Here is a 14,528-nt window from a genome sequence, read left to right on the forward strand (position 1 = left end):
CTCCCCTCCCCTCCCCTCCCCTCCCCTCCCCAAGTCCTAACCACTGGACCACCAGGCAGTCCCCCCACAGATGTCTTTTATCCAGGCACCAGGTCTAGCTTTTCCCTGAGCAATCTGAAGAAGGCTTAGGGCATCTTCTCTTTCCTGGACAACTTAAATGCATCCATGGGAACTTCCCTGCTGGTCTAGTTAAGAATCCGCCTTCCAGTGCAGGGGACTCGGGTTCGATCCCTGGTCGGGCAACTAAGATCCCACATGCTGCAGCTAAGACCCGACGCAGCCAAATAAATAAATAAATAAATAAAATAAAATTTAAAAACAAAAATTAAAAAATGTAACATGTATTAAAAAAATGCGGGACTTCCCTGGTGGCGCAGTGGTTAAGAATCCACCTGCCAACGCAGGGGACGCGGGTTCGAGCCCTGGTCGGTCCGGGAAGATCCCACATGCCGCGGAGCAACTAAGCCCATGCGCCACAACTGCTGAGCCTGCGCTCTAGAGCCCGTGAGCCACAGCTACTGAGCCCGCGTGCCACACTACTGAAGCCCACGCGCCTAGAGCCCAAGCTCCGCAACAAGACAAGCCACCGCAATGGGAAGCCCGCGCACCCCAACGAAGAGTAGCCCCCGCTTGCTGCAACTAGAGAAAGCCGCGCGCAGCAATGAAGACCCAATGCAGCCAAAAGTAAATAAATAAATTTTTTTAAAAAATGCATCCATGGAATCCACTACCTTTTCTAACCGTTCTGAACTTGGCATTGGCAGTCTCTCCCACCTGGCCTCCTGCTCTAGAGTTAGGAACATGTTTCTTTTTTCGGTAGGACACACCAGAGTTTATGTACACCTTCATTACTTCCATTCCTTAATTGCCAACAGGCCCATGAAGCTCCAACTTTCGAATTTATTCCCCCTAACTCTTTGGGTCATCAGAAAATTCTTCTAGTCCTTTCTTTGACAAAGTGATATAAAGTAATCTATACTGGTGAAAAGATGTGATATATGGTATATTCTTAGGCAACGGACTAAGATAATACCTGAAGCCTTTGCTAGCTGGGGCCTGAGGAGTTATTGACGACCTGGAAGTCTTCCAGGTGGCTGAGCGTTTTCCTGCAAAGAAGAGCCAAACTACAGCAGTCTACTTCCTGTCCCTATGGATTTGCCTCTTCTGGACATTTCATGTTAAATGGAATCATATAATATGTGCTCCTTTGTGACTGACTTCAATTGTAGCATGTATCAGTACTTCATTCCTTTTTATGGCCAAATAATATTCCATTGTATGAATATACCATATTTTGTTAATTCATTTATCAGTTGATGGACATTTGGGTTATTCAGCTATTAGGAATAATGCTGCTATGAACATTCATGTACATGTTTTTGTATGGATGAAAATTCATTTTATACCTCTCTTTTTTTTCCCCCAGTGTCTTTCTCGAGAAGCAGGTGGCAACATGAGCATTCAATTTCTTGGTACCGTGGTAAGTAGGAAAGAATATTTTGTATATTCTCTTAATTTACAGAGAGAAAAAGTGATTGACTAGTAGTTATAGCCCATGTGTTTGAACTTGGCTTCATCATGGGTTTGTTTTGCTGTTAAATGAGATGTCTTTGTATAAGAAATGGGTTCTGTAACGCGTGGGAAAAGATTCCATGATAGAGTAATTTTAGCTATTTCTTACGAGAGACAAAATGGTTTTTTAAATTATCTGTAGTTTGTTGAGTCTTTTAAGTACTTTTTTCACTGGAGACTTTCTCCCCATTTTTAATAAAAAGTAAGAACATATTTTAAAAAGATACTTTTGAAAATAGTGACCTTGGGAATTCCCTGGCGGTCCCGTGGTTAAGACTCTGCGCTCTCACTGCCGAGGGCCGGGGTGCCATCCCTGTTCAGGGAACTAAGATCCCACAAGATGCTCGGCGTGGCCAAAAAACAAAGAAAATCGTGACCTTGCTGTTCTGTTCTGTTTTTGTTTTGTTTTTGCTCAGTTTTCCTTCTAGCTTTTTTTATTAGGTGCTTTCGAGTCCACATTTCTAATGAAATTGAATCATAATTTCAAAATTATTTAACTCTACCCAGTGAAAATAGATTTAATTTATAGTTATTTTACTTATAGGTTTATAATGATCATATTAGTAGTATTAGTTATAATTTTCAAAATAATTTGTTGAAAAAGGTACCTTATTGTTTTAGTTAGCATTTCTCTGCTTATTGCTATTATATTTGAATATTTCTCCATGTATTCACTTGCTAGGTATCATTTATAATCTATAAAATGTCTGTTCATGTCCCATGGGTACCTTGTTCAGGTTGTAAATTCACACTGGGTATTTCTGTTAGGTCCGTGTGTTGAGAATATCAGAGGACAGACCTGTGGCTTAGATCAAAAGAGTGATTTTGCAGCTATTGAGATAGGAAGGATATTAGTACTAATGTGCATTTACTGCGTGCTTTGTATATGTATAGAGGTGTAGTAAAGTTTACATATTAAAGTATATGTATAGGCAACTGCCCGACGTGATGTAAACTTTAAGTATTGCTCCGAAGACTTGTGGCTATTCTTGTTTTTCTGATTAATAAGTACTACACATGCTTATTTTTTTAATTAGAAAATTTAAATATTATTTAAATGCATGTCATAAGAAATTGTATTAGGGTTCTCCAAAGAAACAGAACCAACACAATGTGTGTGTGTATTATATTTTTATATATTACAGAGAGAGAGATTGATTGATTGAGTGATTGATTTTAAGCAGTTGGTTCATGTGATTGTGGATGCAAGTCCAAAACCTGCAGGGTAGACCAGGGAAGAGTAGCAGTTCAAGTCCAAAGTCAGTGTGCTTGAAGGGTTCCCTCTTGCTTGGGACGTCAGTCCTTTTTCTTCAGCTGAGTGAATGAGCCCACCATATTATTAGAGGGTCGTCATCTGCTTTACTCAGCGTCTACTGATGTAAGTGTTAATCTCATCTAAAAAAAAATACCTTCGTAGAAACATCTAGAATAATGTTTGGCCAAATATTTGAATACTATTGCCTAACCAAGTTGACACATAAAATTAACCATCACAGAAGTATTCATTTTATTCCCTAGAGGTATTTAAGTTTTTAACAATAGACATATGCTTCCAGAAATAGATTTATACATCTTTTCGTGCAAGAATAAATTGTGGATATCTTTCTAAGTCATTACATAAAGATCCATGCCATTCTTTTTCACAGCTACCTGGAATTACATTACGTGAAGGTTTTTCTGTACCTCTGTGCTCATGCTAGAAAGGGCACTTATGCTGTCTCTGCTGCTTGATGTCTCTCCTTGGATTCCAATAGATTTCTCAGGGCTCAGATACTGAAAACTGAGGTCTTGATAGCCACAACCTGCAAAGAAACCAAACCAGCATAAAGTTTCTCCAGGCAGTTTTTCCTGTCTCGGAAAATGGCAACTTACGCTAAAACCTTGTCTTTCCCTTGGTTCCCTCTTTCTCCCACTGCCCCCATCCCGACCAGTCCTCATTGTCTCCTGTCCAGGTCCTTGCCGCAGCCAGTCTTCCCACCTCCACCCTGCTCCCCGCTTATCGTTAATGCAGCAGTTACAGTGATCCTTCTAAACCATACATCAGCCCAGCCGACCTTGTTGCTCTCCTTCAGACGTGTCGGGCACAGGCGTCGGGACCTCGCCATTTGCCTCTCTCCTGCCAGGCCTCACTCATGGCCTCATCCGAGCCTAATTACCTCCCAAAGGTGGCACCTCCAGATACCGTCATATTAGGGATTGTAGTTCAACGTATGAATCTGGGGGGGGACACAAACATTTAGTTCACAGTATACACTTAGTTGGTAGAGCTACATACCCCAGAACTTTTCCAGGATATCTGTGCCTATTTCAAATAGTAAATTTTCTGGGTTTGTTTTGTTTGCATGTTTTTTGGTGAAGCTGTGAGGTTGTGTATGTCAGATAGTATAAGCTCACAGAGAAGTGGAAAAGGTCCAGTATTTTATGTAACCCGACTTCCTTACTTGAACTGTGCTTCACAATAAGGAAGAATATTTTGTTACGACTTGAAGAACGCAGAAGTTACCGTTTTGTTCCAAATCTTATATTGCAATCATTGTTTATATTTAATTTTTTAAAGTTCCATTATCTTTAAAACACCATAATATTAAGACAAACATATATCTCAGTAAGACGGAATTTTTTTTTTCTTGTGAAAACAATACATATTGCCCGAAAGAGAGAATAAGCTTAGACGACACTGAGCAGCTTCTTCATAGCTGTGCTTTTGGCATTTACCCAAGGACTCTTGAGGAACTATCAAATTATACGTCTTTGAAGCTTAGCCAGAGATCTTAATGAAACCAAATCATGCTGAAGTTCTTAAAGCTAGTTTAAATCTCAAATTGTACATTTTAAATTAAGTTTTTATTGATAATAAATATACTTTATTTCTTATTAGCCTTGAAAGCTTGAGTAACAATATCTGTAGAATAAACATGTTTTACAAAGATTTACCATTAAGAATGGTATTAATATGACCCTTGTTACACTAGCACAATTAGATTTCAAAGTAAGCATTCACGAAGTAACAGCGATTAATGACAACCATCAAAAACAATTTTGAACTCCATCAGTTTAACTCAGGAGGGTAAACTTAATATGATAATTCATCTAGTTGAATTGTATCAGCTTAGCAGGAAAGTATGTAAATATGTGACCCTTACCTAGTTTCTAAATGGATGCTGTGCTGATAGATTTATCAGTTCCATTAAAGAACTTTGGGGAGCTTCGGAATTTCAGCAATTGTTCCCTTGGAGGCTGAAAACCCAACCTGATCTCATACTGGGACCATTCTGGTCTGCATATTTCCATAATTTGCCTTTGCTACTAATATGACAGCAAGACACAAATAACTGTTTCTAATAATATCAGATGGAGTTGTGGAGGACAGCATTTTAATGTAATAAAAGACCTCCCCCTGGGGTTGTTATTGCTACTGTAGAACAGCAGCTACACAGTTGCAACTGTAGTCTCTTAATTGATTTGTTTAATTAGCAAGAGCTGAAGGTTGGGCTGAATCTTGTCATCTGATATCATAGGACCCAAAATCTGCATCATTCATATTTATAGATATAGGAACACCATCAAAAAGTTTTACTTTTTCTGAAAACTCACTTATGGATATGGAATTTTAATAGAGTAAACTCCCATTTGTTAAAAATCCAAATAGTTGGAAAATGAACTAGGTTTGTTATTGTTTTTCTTTACCAGTACTCTTTTGAGAAGTAAATTATGTCATGCGTTTTCGCTTATTATTGTCTTCGAAAAATAAACATCCAGAGAACTTCTTTGGTCTTCTGTACCTTATAAATCCCTCCCTTTACATGTCTGACTCATCTCTAGTCTTCGTTTGCCTTATTCTCCCTTCTCTGTTCCATCCCTTTCTCTGTATCACTGGGGTTTCAGGAGGGGCACGATGGCTTATTGGGATTTCTTGCATGGTGGTCCCATGTCCTAGCCTTTGCAGCTACCTGGAGGCCTATTTCCCTGTGTGCTTACCCCTTGGCAGGACATCTGACTGAATTAACCCTGGGACTTGCCCCACTTAACCCAAGCTGCACTGGTCGCAATTTCCTTGGATGGGGAAAAGAGAGGGGACTGGGAAGTATCTAGAATAGAACCCCAGGGCCTTCATCAGACAGCCACTTCCACCCTATACACACAGGGCTCCATCCCCACTGGGTCAAGCTGTCCTTATTCCTGACCCTCTTCCCCTCCAGCCATAGAAAGCAGGTGGTGGCCACAGGCTAGACGTTTTGTGGAGGGTTGATGAAGTCTCTCTGGTTTGTTTTTTTTAATGCATTTTATAATGCTAAGAAGAAAACAAATCTATAGCATCCCCTCCAGCATTTCCCTCCAATATTCAAAATTTCAGCTAAAAATGTGGGTAAAATAAGATTTTATGAGATGGGCTCTATATGCAATCTTAATCTTGAACATTGTTTTCGTGGTAACATATGTTCTGTGTATCCTGTGACCAACTTAAGCATTAACTTTTAGACTATAAGTTTACTTTCTAGCCTTTTGAAATTGGCTGAATATAATTTGAAAGTGCAGTTGTTAATATCCCATTGTGTGATGCATTTTGAACACAAATTTAAAAGAAATTGTGGACTGCCTGCTCCGCTAAGTGCTAGGAAGTGTGGCAGATGAATGTGACTTGGCCTCTGTTCTTCAATAGCACACTGGCTGCAGGGAAACACAGACAAACCAGTATCATGAGTACACGGTAAGTGCTGAGATGGGTTATACAGAGGCTAATGTGCTGAGAGAGAAAATTATAGATCTCTTAGCTTTACTTTCTCCCTTCTGATACAAAAGCTATTTGTATCAGTAGATAAAGTATAGACCATAGGGCATAGCTCTTTGAATAAGAATCTACATTTCACATCCTCTTAGTCATTACATTTTTTTTTTTTTTTTTTTTTTTTTTGCGGTACGCGGGCCCCTCCCCGCCGCGGCCTCTCCCGCCGCGGAGCACAGGCTCCGGACGCGCAGGCCCAGCAGCCACGGCCCACGGGCCCAGCCGCCCTGTGGCACGCGGGACCCTCCCAGACCGGGGCACGAACCCGTGCCCCCCGCATCGGCAGGCGGACTCCCAACCACTGCGCCACCAGGGAAGCCCCAGTCATTACATTTTTTAATGAGCATACATAAAGCCTGGCATTTATTGGTAGTCATGGTATTCGGTCATCTCACATTGATTGAGCATCTATTATGTGATGACATTGAGTTCTGGCAATCCGCAGGAAAAAGACATCTCTGCCAGCAGTGACCCACTGTCAACTGAGGATATAGAAATATGAGTGTGATGAGAGTGATAATAGACGCTTGTATGAAGGAGAGGTATTCTGGGCTTGGAAAAAGGAAATGGGGAAATTGCGAAAAGCTCCCCAGTGAATATGTCCAGCTCATGCTTAGATTCTAAGGATGAATAGAATTTGCAGGCAGGGAAGGGCATTTCAGATAGAAGGAAACAGCATCTGCAAAGTCCCTGAGACAGCATGTTCAGAAACTGCTCTGTGATGATGGTGGAGAAAGCACAGGGAATAAATGAAGGTTGAGAAGCATGAGGTTGCCCGTGGGTTTAAGGAAGAGCAGGCTGGCTAGTGAGGGTGGCAGGCAGGTGGCAAAGGTCTGTGTGGGAGATGAAACTAGAATGGCAGGAGCTGGGTGTTGTAGGACCATGCTAAGGAGATTGGACTCTACTCTTTACACTTTGAAAGAAGAGAATCTCAGTATCACCTGAGGTGTATTTAGTTTCATCTTGATTTTAAAGAGATCTTGAGAGAGTGAGCAAATAAAGAAGAGGTCCAGTTGGGAGTCTCCTCTTAAGGATCCAGAGTCTAGTTTTATGTATTAGGCAGAATTGAAGATGATGCTGAGGTTTCTAGATGTGATAAATGATGCAGTTAACTGTGGGAGCAAAAGAGGAGGAAGGGAAGGAAGGATTACACGAGAGGAAAGGTGGAATAGATAATGAATTGGGTTTTTGACCATTTTAAGTTTGAAATGCCAGAGAGACCTCTATGATGTAAGGGAAAGACAGGGAAAATGATGAAGGGTGAGCATGTCAAGTGGGTACTTTGTGGGCATGAAGAGGTGATATCTGAAGCCTGCAGTAGGTGAGGTCGCCCGAGGGGATGGTGAAGGGACAGGCCCAGAATGGACCCCTGGGCAATGCCCACATCCGGGGGAGGCGTCTAGCGTCTCTAATCATTTTAAAATGACATTATCTATTGTCCAAATCATTTCTATTACGTGTGGCTATTGAAGCCAATTTAGTGCAACCTCAATCATGATTTCACAGTATCCTAGGGTGTCTCTAATTATTTCATAGTATCTCAAAATCCTGCTGCGGTCTGCCAAAGATCCTCAGACTAAAATTGATTTTAATGAATAACAGAATGCCTTACATTTGTGCGATGCTTTAGGATTTTAGAATGCTGTTTGATTCCATTCAGTTTCCAAGATAGGCCATATAGCATCTTAGAGTTAGTTGTAAAAATTACACACACAACACTCTTTGAAATGTTGTCAATTTAAAATATTTGCAGCTACTCAGTTATATGTTCACAAGAAATTTCTGTAAACTACCACGATGTTAGTGAATTTTGAGGTGAGGGGTTTGGGGGAGTTATGCTAAATAAAGCTTGATTTCTTGTGTTTGAATCTTACATCTCCTACTTACCAGCTTTGTGAGTTTGAACAAGTTACTTAACCTTTCTGGTCCTCAATTTTCTCATCAGCAAAATATCTACTTTCATGGAATTGGTAATGGTTGAATAAGAAAATGTTGGTAAAATGTTTGAAAATAGTAGGAACTTAGCATATAGTGGCTCAACTATTTTTATAGCCCCTGAAAATATGGAATACAATCTCCCTTTGCAATCATTTTACCTCGCTTTTTTCCCTCCTTGCTTGCTTTGGAGACATGCTGTCATCTGAAATTGTAATCTCAACTGAGATCACACTTGGTAGGCAATCTATCAAAATATTCAGAAGGAAAATACTTCTGTTTTATTTGGAAAGTCTAATTTTCGTTCATCCTGTGATTTCTGACCACCTCACACAGTTAGCATACCATTTGTCATTGAATGTTAAATATGAAGCACGTATTTAAACCTGCACCTGTGGCAGCAGGATGCTTAAGAACATCTGCTTCCTTGAAGCGTAATGAAGTTCACCAAGAACAGCCTTGGCTGTGGTGTCTTGTGTTTGAAAGGCAACATACTTTTGATATAGGACCTGTTATGACGGTGCTTATGGGACTTCATAAACCAGCCTCACTTCGAAAGGATTTTAGTTTAGGAAAACCGCTTAAGGCCATTGTGGTGTAGTACTACGTATTGCTGATCTTTCATACATAAAAGTGATTGCTGTTATTTACCCTATGGTGAGAATGATGTGGAAATGGCAGCTCTTTCTCATGGAAGCCAAGTCAGACAGTGGTTCTCAAACTTGAGCATGTGTAAGAATCACCTGGAAAACTTGCTGACGATGCAAATCCCCAGGTTCCAGTGAAGCTGATTCCCTAGGATTGAGTAGGGCCTAAGGATCTGCATTTGTAAAAATCAGTTTAAAGTAGCCCAGGACTAGGATTTGGAGTATATTTTCACACTTAATGTGGAATTAGTATCTAGTTTAGGAAATTGATACCAAAAACTACATTGTATTACTGGTCTTACGAGTCGAGCATAGGAACAATGTTCTGGTTGTTTCTTGTTATAGTAAGAGGAGAGGACAAGCATTTGATTATTTGAAATAATTGATTATGTGTTCCTAATACATATTTTTTAATCAGGTAGGGACATGATAGGACCTAAAGTATAATTAAATCCATAGTATCATCAACTGTATCTTTTAAGTTTACTTTTCAACCGCAGTCTTTTAGATTTAGTCTGAATTATTCCAAGTCTTAGTTAGACCCACAGGACAGTGACAATTTTTATTTTTGGCCTAGATCAGGGTTTTTCAATCTTGTCAATAATGACATTCTGAAATGGATAATTTTTTGTTGTGGGAGACTGCTCTGTGCACTATGGGATGTTTAGCAGCCTCCCTGGCTTCTACCCACTAGAGGACAGAACACCTCCCCAGATATGACAACCGAAATTGTCTCCAGACATTGCCAAATGGCCCTGGGAATAGCGATAGGGCAAGATCATCCCTAGGTGAGAACCACTGGCCTAGACTATATGTAGTAGTTGGGATTTCAGAGTTTTCTTTTCTCATTTCACTAATAAATATAATGTTCTAGAGATGAGCTCTCTAGAACAAATGTGATACTTCTCAGTGACCTGAAGCTTACAAGGTCTTATATATATACATGCTTATACATCCCGACCTACTCAAATGCCTTATGCAAAGAAAACAACAGTGAACTTTAGCTAGCCTGATGCTTGATTTCACTTAGGAGCATGCTTAACTACTGGCTGTGTGGGTTACTTGTTCTTAGTCCTCCTCATATTGGATCATAAACCAGATCTGTCCTGGACAGCCATTCCTGAAAGGTAGGCCAAGTTCTAGTTTGTGTAATTGCATTCTGTTTATTCGGATCCTTTTAACTGTTGAATAGCCGCACTGTTGTTGTTCACATGAGACCCTCCCATCCTGAGTCCACAGCGAGAGTGTACAGTTACTGTCTGATCGTAGAAGCCACTGCTCTTCCATGGGCTCCACTTTGCCTGTCATCGTCCTGGTGAGATGCGTCAAGTAGAGTACGTTACATGCATCACCTCACAGTGGCATCGGTGAAGAAGTACTTTTCTGTTCTTTTTCAGCTAGCATTTAATTGCCTAGCTCTGTACTCTTCTGTGGCACTTTCCCTGTGCGTGGAAAGTATATGGCAGGATGCCTGGCAAGGCATGGGAAAGTCTAGTAGTCATTAGTAGCTCAGGTATGTATTCTGAGAGGTAGCTTTCCCAGGCTGGCATATGTTTTGTGTAGTGTAAATTCTCAAGATTGTGGGGGACAGCTGAGGTAATGACTAAGGCATCAGTGTTAATTACCTAGGTAATTAGCAAGCATCAGGGGACACGTGAAGCTGCCCAGTGACCTTGTGTGAAATGGAAGCCCTGCCTAATTTAAGGGTGGGGAGATAATTCATGTGTAAGTTCTAACAGTCACCCTTGGAGTCCACTGTGTCCTAGAGCTCAGACCACCCCTTTCCTGTCTCAGCTGCTCGGCAGAGTGGTCTTCAAAGCAGGGGTGGCCTGGAGACAACGTGCCCTGAGCGCCTGCAGTAAGCCTGCTGCTTTCGGCCGGTCACCTCGTTTGCTTCCCACACCGTTGAGATCATCAGCACGCCTCCCACCTCACGGATGAGGCGATGCCTCTGCTGTGATTTGTCAGAGTGGCTCGTACGGTGAGGGCAGCCATAGTGTCATACCTGGACCTGACGACAAACCTTGGCTTCCTCACACCAGCACGTGCGTGGTTGGGGTTTAGGTCCTCCCGTGGCCCTTCGCACTTCCGTGTGATTTCTGACGACCTGATGGAGAGCAGCTTGTGCGGAGGTGGGGTGACTGACCCTCCTCTTCTGTGTTTGAACTTAGAGCCCAGCCACTGAACAGCTAGTGTTGAAGGTCTGTGTCCCTCAGCTTCCCCTTGTGAATTACTTTCATATTGGGGCCGAGGGCGGGGGCTTTCTCTTAGAAAAGGTCATCTTTATCCAAGTAATTATTGTAGATATTAAAAACAGATTAAAATGGTAATTTGATATGCATTTGCTATAAAGCCTTTCCTCTCAATGAGAATGTAAGATGACCTCAGCTGACACTTAAGGTGATTGGGGTGTGAAATACATGTTAACATGCGTCGTGAAAGATTAATTGTTCTAGTTTAAGTATTTAACCTCTGTTTCTCTACCCTCCACTACTTTATTCAGCCAGACTTTGAGTCACCTTGAAGGATTTTAGGAATAACGCAGGTGGGTTTTAAAATATCGATGCCTGGCGATATTTTGCAGTGTTGCGAGTCTAAACCAGTGGTTCTCAACCCGGCTGATTCTGCTCCCCGGGGGACCTTTGGCAGTGTCTGGAGACATTTTGGTTGTTACAAGTGGCGGGCTGCTCCTGGAGTCTAATGGGCAGATGTCGTTAAATTTATTGCGAGCATCACCAACCAGGGAGGCTTCTGAAACACCCTGCAATAAATAAGACAGCCCCCTACAAAAGAATTATCCGACTTAAAATGTCAGTAGTGCCAAAGGGTCTGTGTCCAGACAATAATTATGGAAGGGCATATAAACGTCTGTGACCATCTCCTCAGCCCTTCACAAAGCTCTCTAACACTCTGCAGGCTTACTCTTAACATGCCCCTGGATGAACAGTCCACAGCTCTTCACCCTGTTCATTCTGTGTTATCTCATGAAGCCTTACTTTGTAAATTGAAAGAATTGCAGGCGTCTTGATTATACTAGAGGAAGAACTGGGGCCCATGTACATGTATGTCATATATATTGTTTTACTATTTTTTCCTAATATTTATGACTCTTTTGTGTGCATTTGTGTCTTCACAAAATTTTGACCAATATATCAATTTTATAAATGAAGTTTTCTCTTAATCAGTGTGTGCAGTTATGATCCAAAGGGCTTTGATATTGGTGTTTTATATTCTTGATTGTACCTACATTTCTTTTCAAAAAGAGCAAAGTTTTTATAGCTCACACTCGTGCATCAGTAGAGTTTTCTTGTTGGATCATCTTTGTTAATGCCACAGCTACTTAAAGATCAATTAGATATTGTTGTATCAGTTTATCAATTTGTTGAAAATAAACCTATATAAATACATGCTGTGTGATCCACGTGTGCACACAGCATGTCTGAGCTTTTGACAAAGCCTGTATCTTCCAGCTGGAAGCTCCTGTGGTTTGAAGGCCAGCTTGTGAGGAGGTGAGAGTGGTGGCCTCACCCCTCACTGATAACTTCCCCCCACCTCCACTCCGTGCAGTCTGCATCCTGGCCCTCAGTGGGTCTGCTGGCCTGGTCTTCACTTGGCAGGGGCTTCTGAAATGTACCTGCAGGATTTTAATTTGTAAAGGTGACTTAGTGACAACACAGAGAGGTTAATGCTACTGAAAGCATTTATTACTTACATCTCCTAAGAGAAGGGGGTCCCCCATGCCACACAGGGCCACTGGGAAAGCGCCAGGCTGGTGAGGAAACAAAAAAGGAATGAGGGGAAAGCATGGGTGGGTGTCTTTACTGGGGTTTCCGTAGGAAAGGCCAAGTAGGGCAGGGTAAACCGTTTAGGATTGTCTAGTTTGAATAATGTCGGTAGGCTTTGGGCTCTAGGGGTAGTCTCTAGTTGTCTGGTCCCTGGCCTTAGGGTGATTTGGGGCAGAAAACCATGGCTTGGTGTGTGAGATAGATAAAGGGGGTGGCTGGTTGCATATGAGAGCATCACTGTCTTTAGGAGTTAGCTGGCCCTGTGGAGGCAGGCGCTCTCAGGCCTGTAAGGCCCCCGAGATATACAGAAAATTTTTTAAAAAACCATGATTAATACACAGAGAACCTGGTAACAGAATCGGGGGAACTGATGTCCAGTAACTAAACTCACGAAGACTGATGTCTAAACCAGAATGCGTTTATATTAATTTGAGGTGAGGAAGATTTCTTCCAGTGACCAGATCTTTAAATCTGCCCTCCAGAATGTTGACTGAATGGTGGTACTAGAATAATTAGGAAGCTAGTTAGTCAGAATAATTTTAGAGTTGGTCTGGGTTACATGCTAACAAGAGCGAAGGGAGACTGAGTGTACCTGTGCTGTGCTGAAACCTGCAAATCACTTCTAACCTTCACCCAGAACACCCTCCGGGGCCCACCTCCTTGCCTTCTCCCTGTTCTGTGCCTTAGCGCTACTGTCATCTTCCTGCAGAAAGGACCCGCGCAGTCAGTCAGGCTGCAGCTACCCAAACCTTCATCACGGACCTGTACGGTATAGAATGTAGTTCTCCTTCCCTCGGGCTGACGTGCACATCGCTTGGATTTAAATTTTGAGTGTCCCCCAAACTCTAGAGTCGTGCACTTTCATAGGTGGTTAGTATAGCACTTCTGTGTGGAGTTTTACCAGCACGGCTCTCAGAAGTTCCTAAGAACCTTCCATTTCTTTGGTAACACCCTCTGTAGTATATATACTCAGAAAATTTCTTTTTTTTTTTTTTTTTTTAACAGAAAGAGCCCTGAAAGATCTCATTTCTAGCCCCAGTAATGCTTTTAAACTGGTTGTGTGACCTTCCTAAACCTGTTTTCTTTGTTGTAAAATGAAAGGTCGAGGTCGGTGACCTCCAAGGTCTTTCCTGGCACCGTTCCTGCTCTGAGAATGATTACATTTGTCACAATGTGCAGTTGGCTTTGCAGCAGTAGCAGAGCATCACATGTGCAACTTATTATCATTGTCTATCTTTTGATTTTGATTTTTTAAAAATTTCCTTGAGTCTCATGTGGGCAGACATCACTGGCTTATCACATACTGCTATTATGTCCTGTCACTTGATTTCTGGGGACAGCACATTGTGCTGCTACAGGCTCAGTGCTAATAATCAAGATTATATGTTCTGCTTACTGTGACTTTTTTTTGTGGTTTCTGGGGGAAAAAATGCAGATGCTTTTCAATTATTCTAAGGGAATTTTGATTAACCCCCTGGGTAGTATTCTCTGTACCACCTGCCATGGAGAAGCGAGTTTTATTGAACAGAAGGTATAGAATTGAATTGCTCATATTTGTTTGCTTTCTGGTGCCTATAGTATTTCAAGCTAAAGCATTTTAATAAATATTTAATAAAAATATCTGTCTAAAATAGGTCAAAACTGTTAGAAACTAAACCTCTTTTGTTCTTCTATTTCAAATGCAAATAAGTTCATTTGACTTCTAAGTGGAATTTCCAAGGTACAGACTCACAGTGTTCTTTTATATGTGTAAAAAGTAGTTTTTTTTTTTTTTTTTTTTTTTTTTTGTGGTATGCGGGCCTCCCT

The 14,528-nt window shown here is 41.4% G+C and overlaps 1 protein-coding gene across 3 annotated transcripts in view; it reads left to right on the top strand.

The window, feature by feature from the left end:
* The window catches only part of PCCA (propionyl-CoA carboxylase subunit alpha), a 378,662-nt gene that overhangs the window by 311,976 nt on the left and 52,158 nt on the right, over positions 1–14,528 (top strand). For all 3 annotated transcript variants that reach the window (XM_028497435.1, XM_007103730.4, XM_024123231.3), the window contains one exon: positions 1,427–1,480. In XM_028497435.1, the coding sequence (XP_028353236.1) occupies positions 1,427–1,480 (54 nt within the window). The remainder of the gene's footprint in view (positions 1–1,426; positions 1,481–14,528) is intronic.

The sequence above is a fragment of the Physeter macrocephalus genome, chromosome 13, assembly GCF_002837175.3.
Source record: "Physeter macrocephalus isolate SW-GA chromosome 13, ASM283717v5, whole genome shotgun sequence".
NCBI classification, from domain to species: Eukaryota; Metazoa; Chordata; class Mammalia; order Artiodactyla; family Physeteridae; genus Physeter; species Physeter macrocephalus.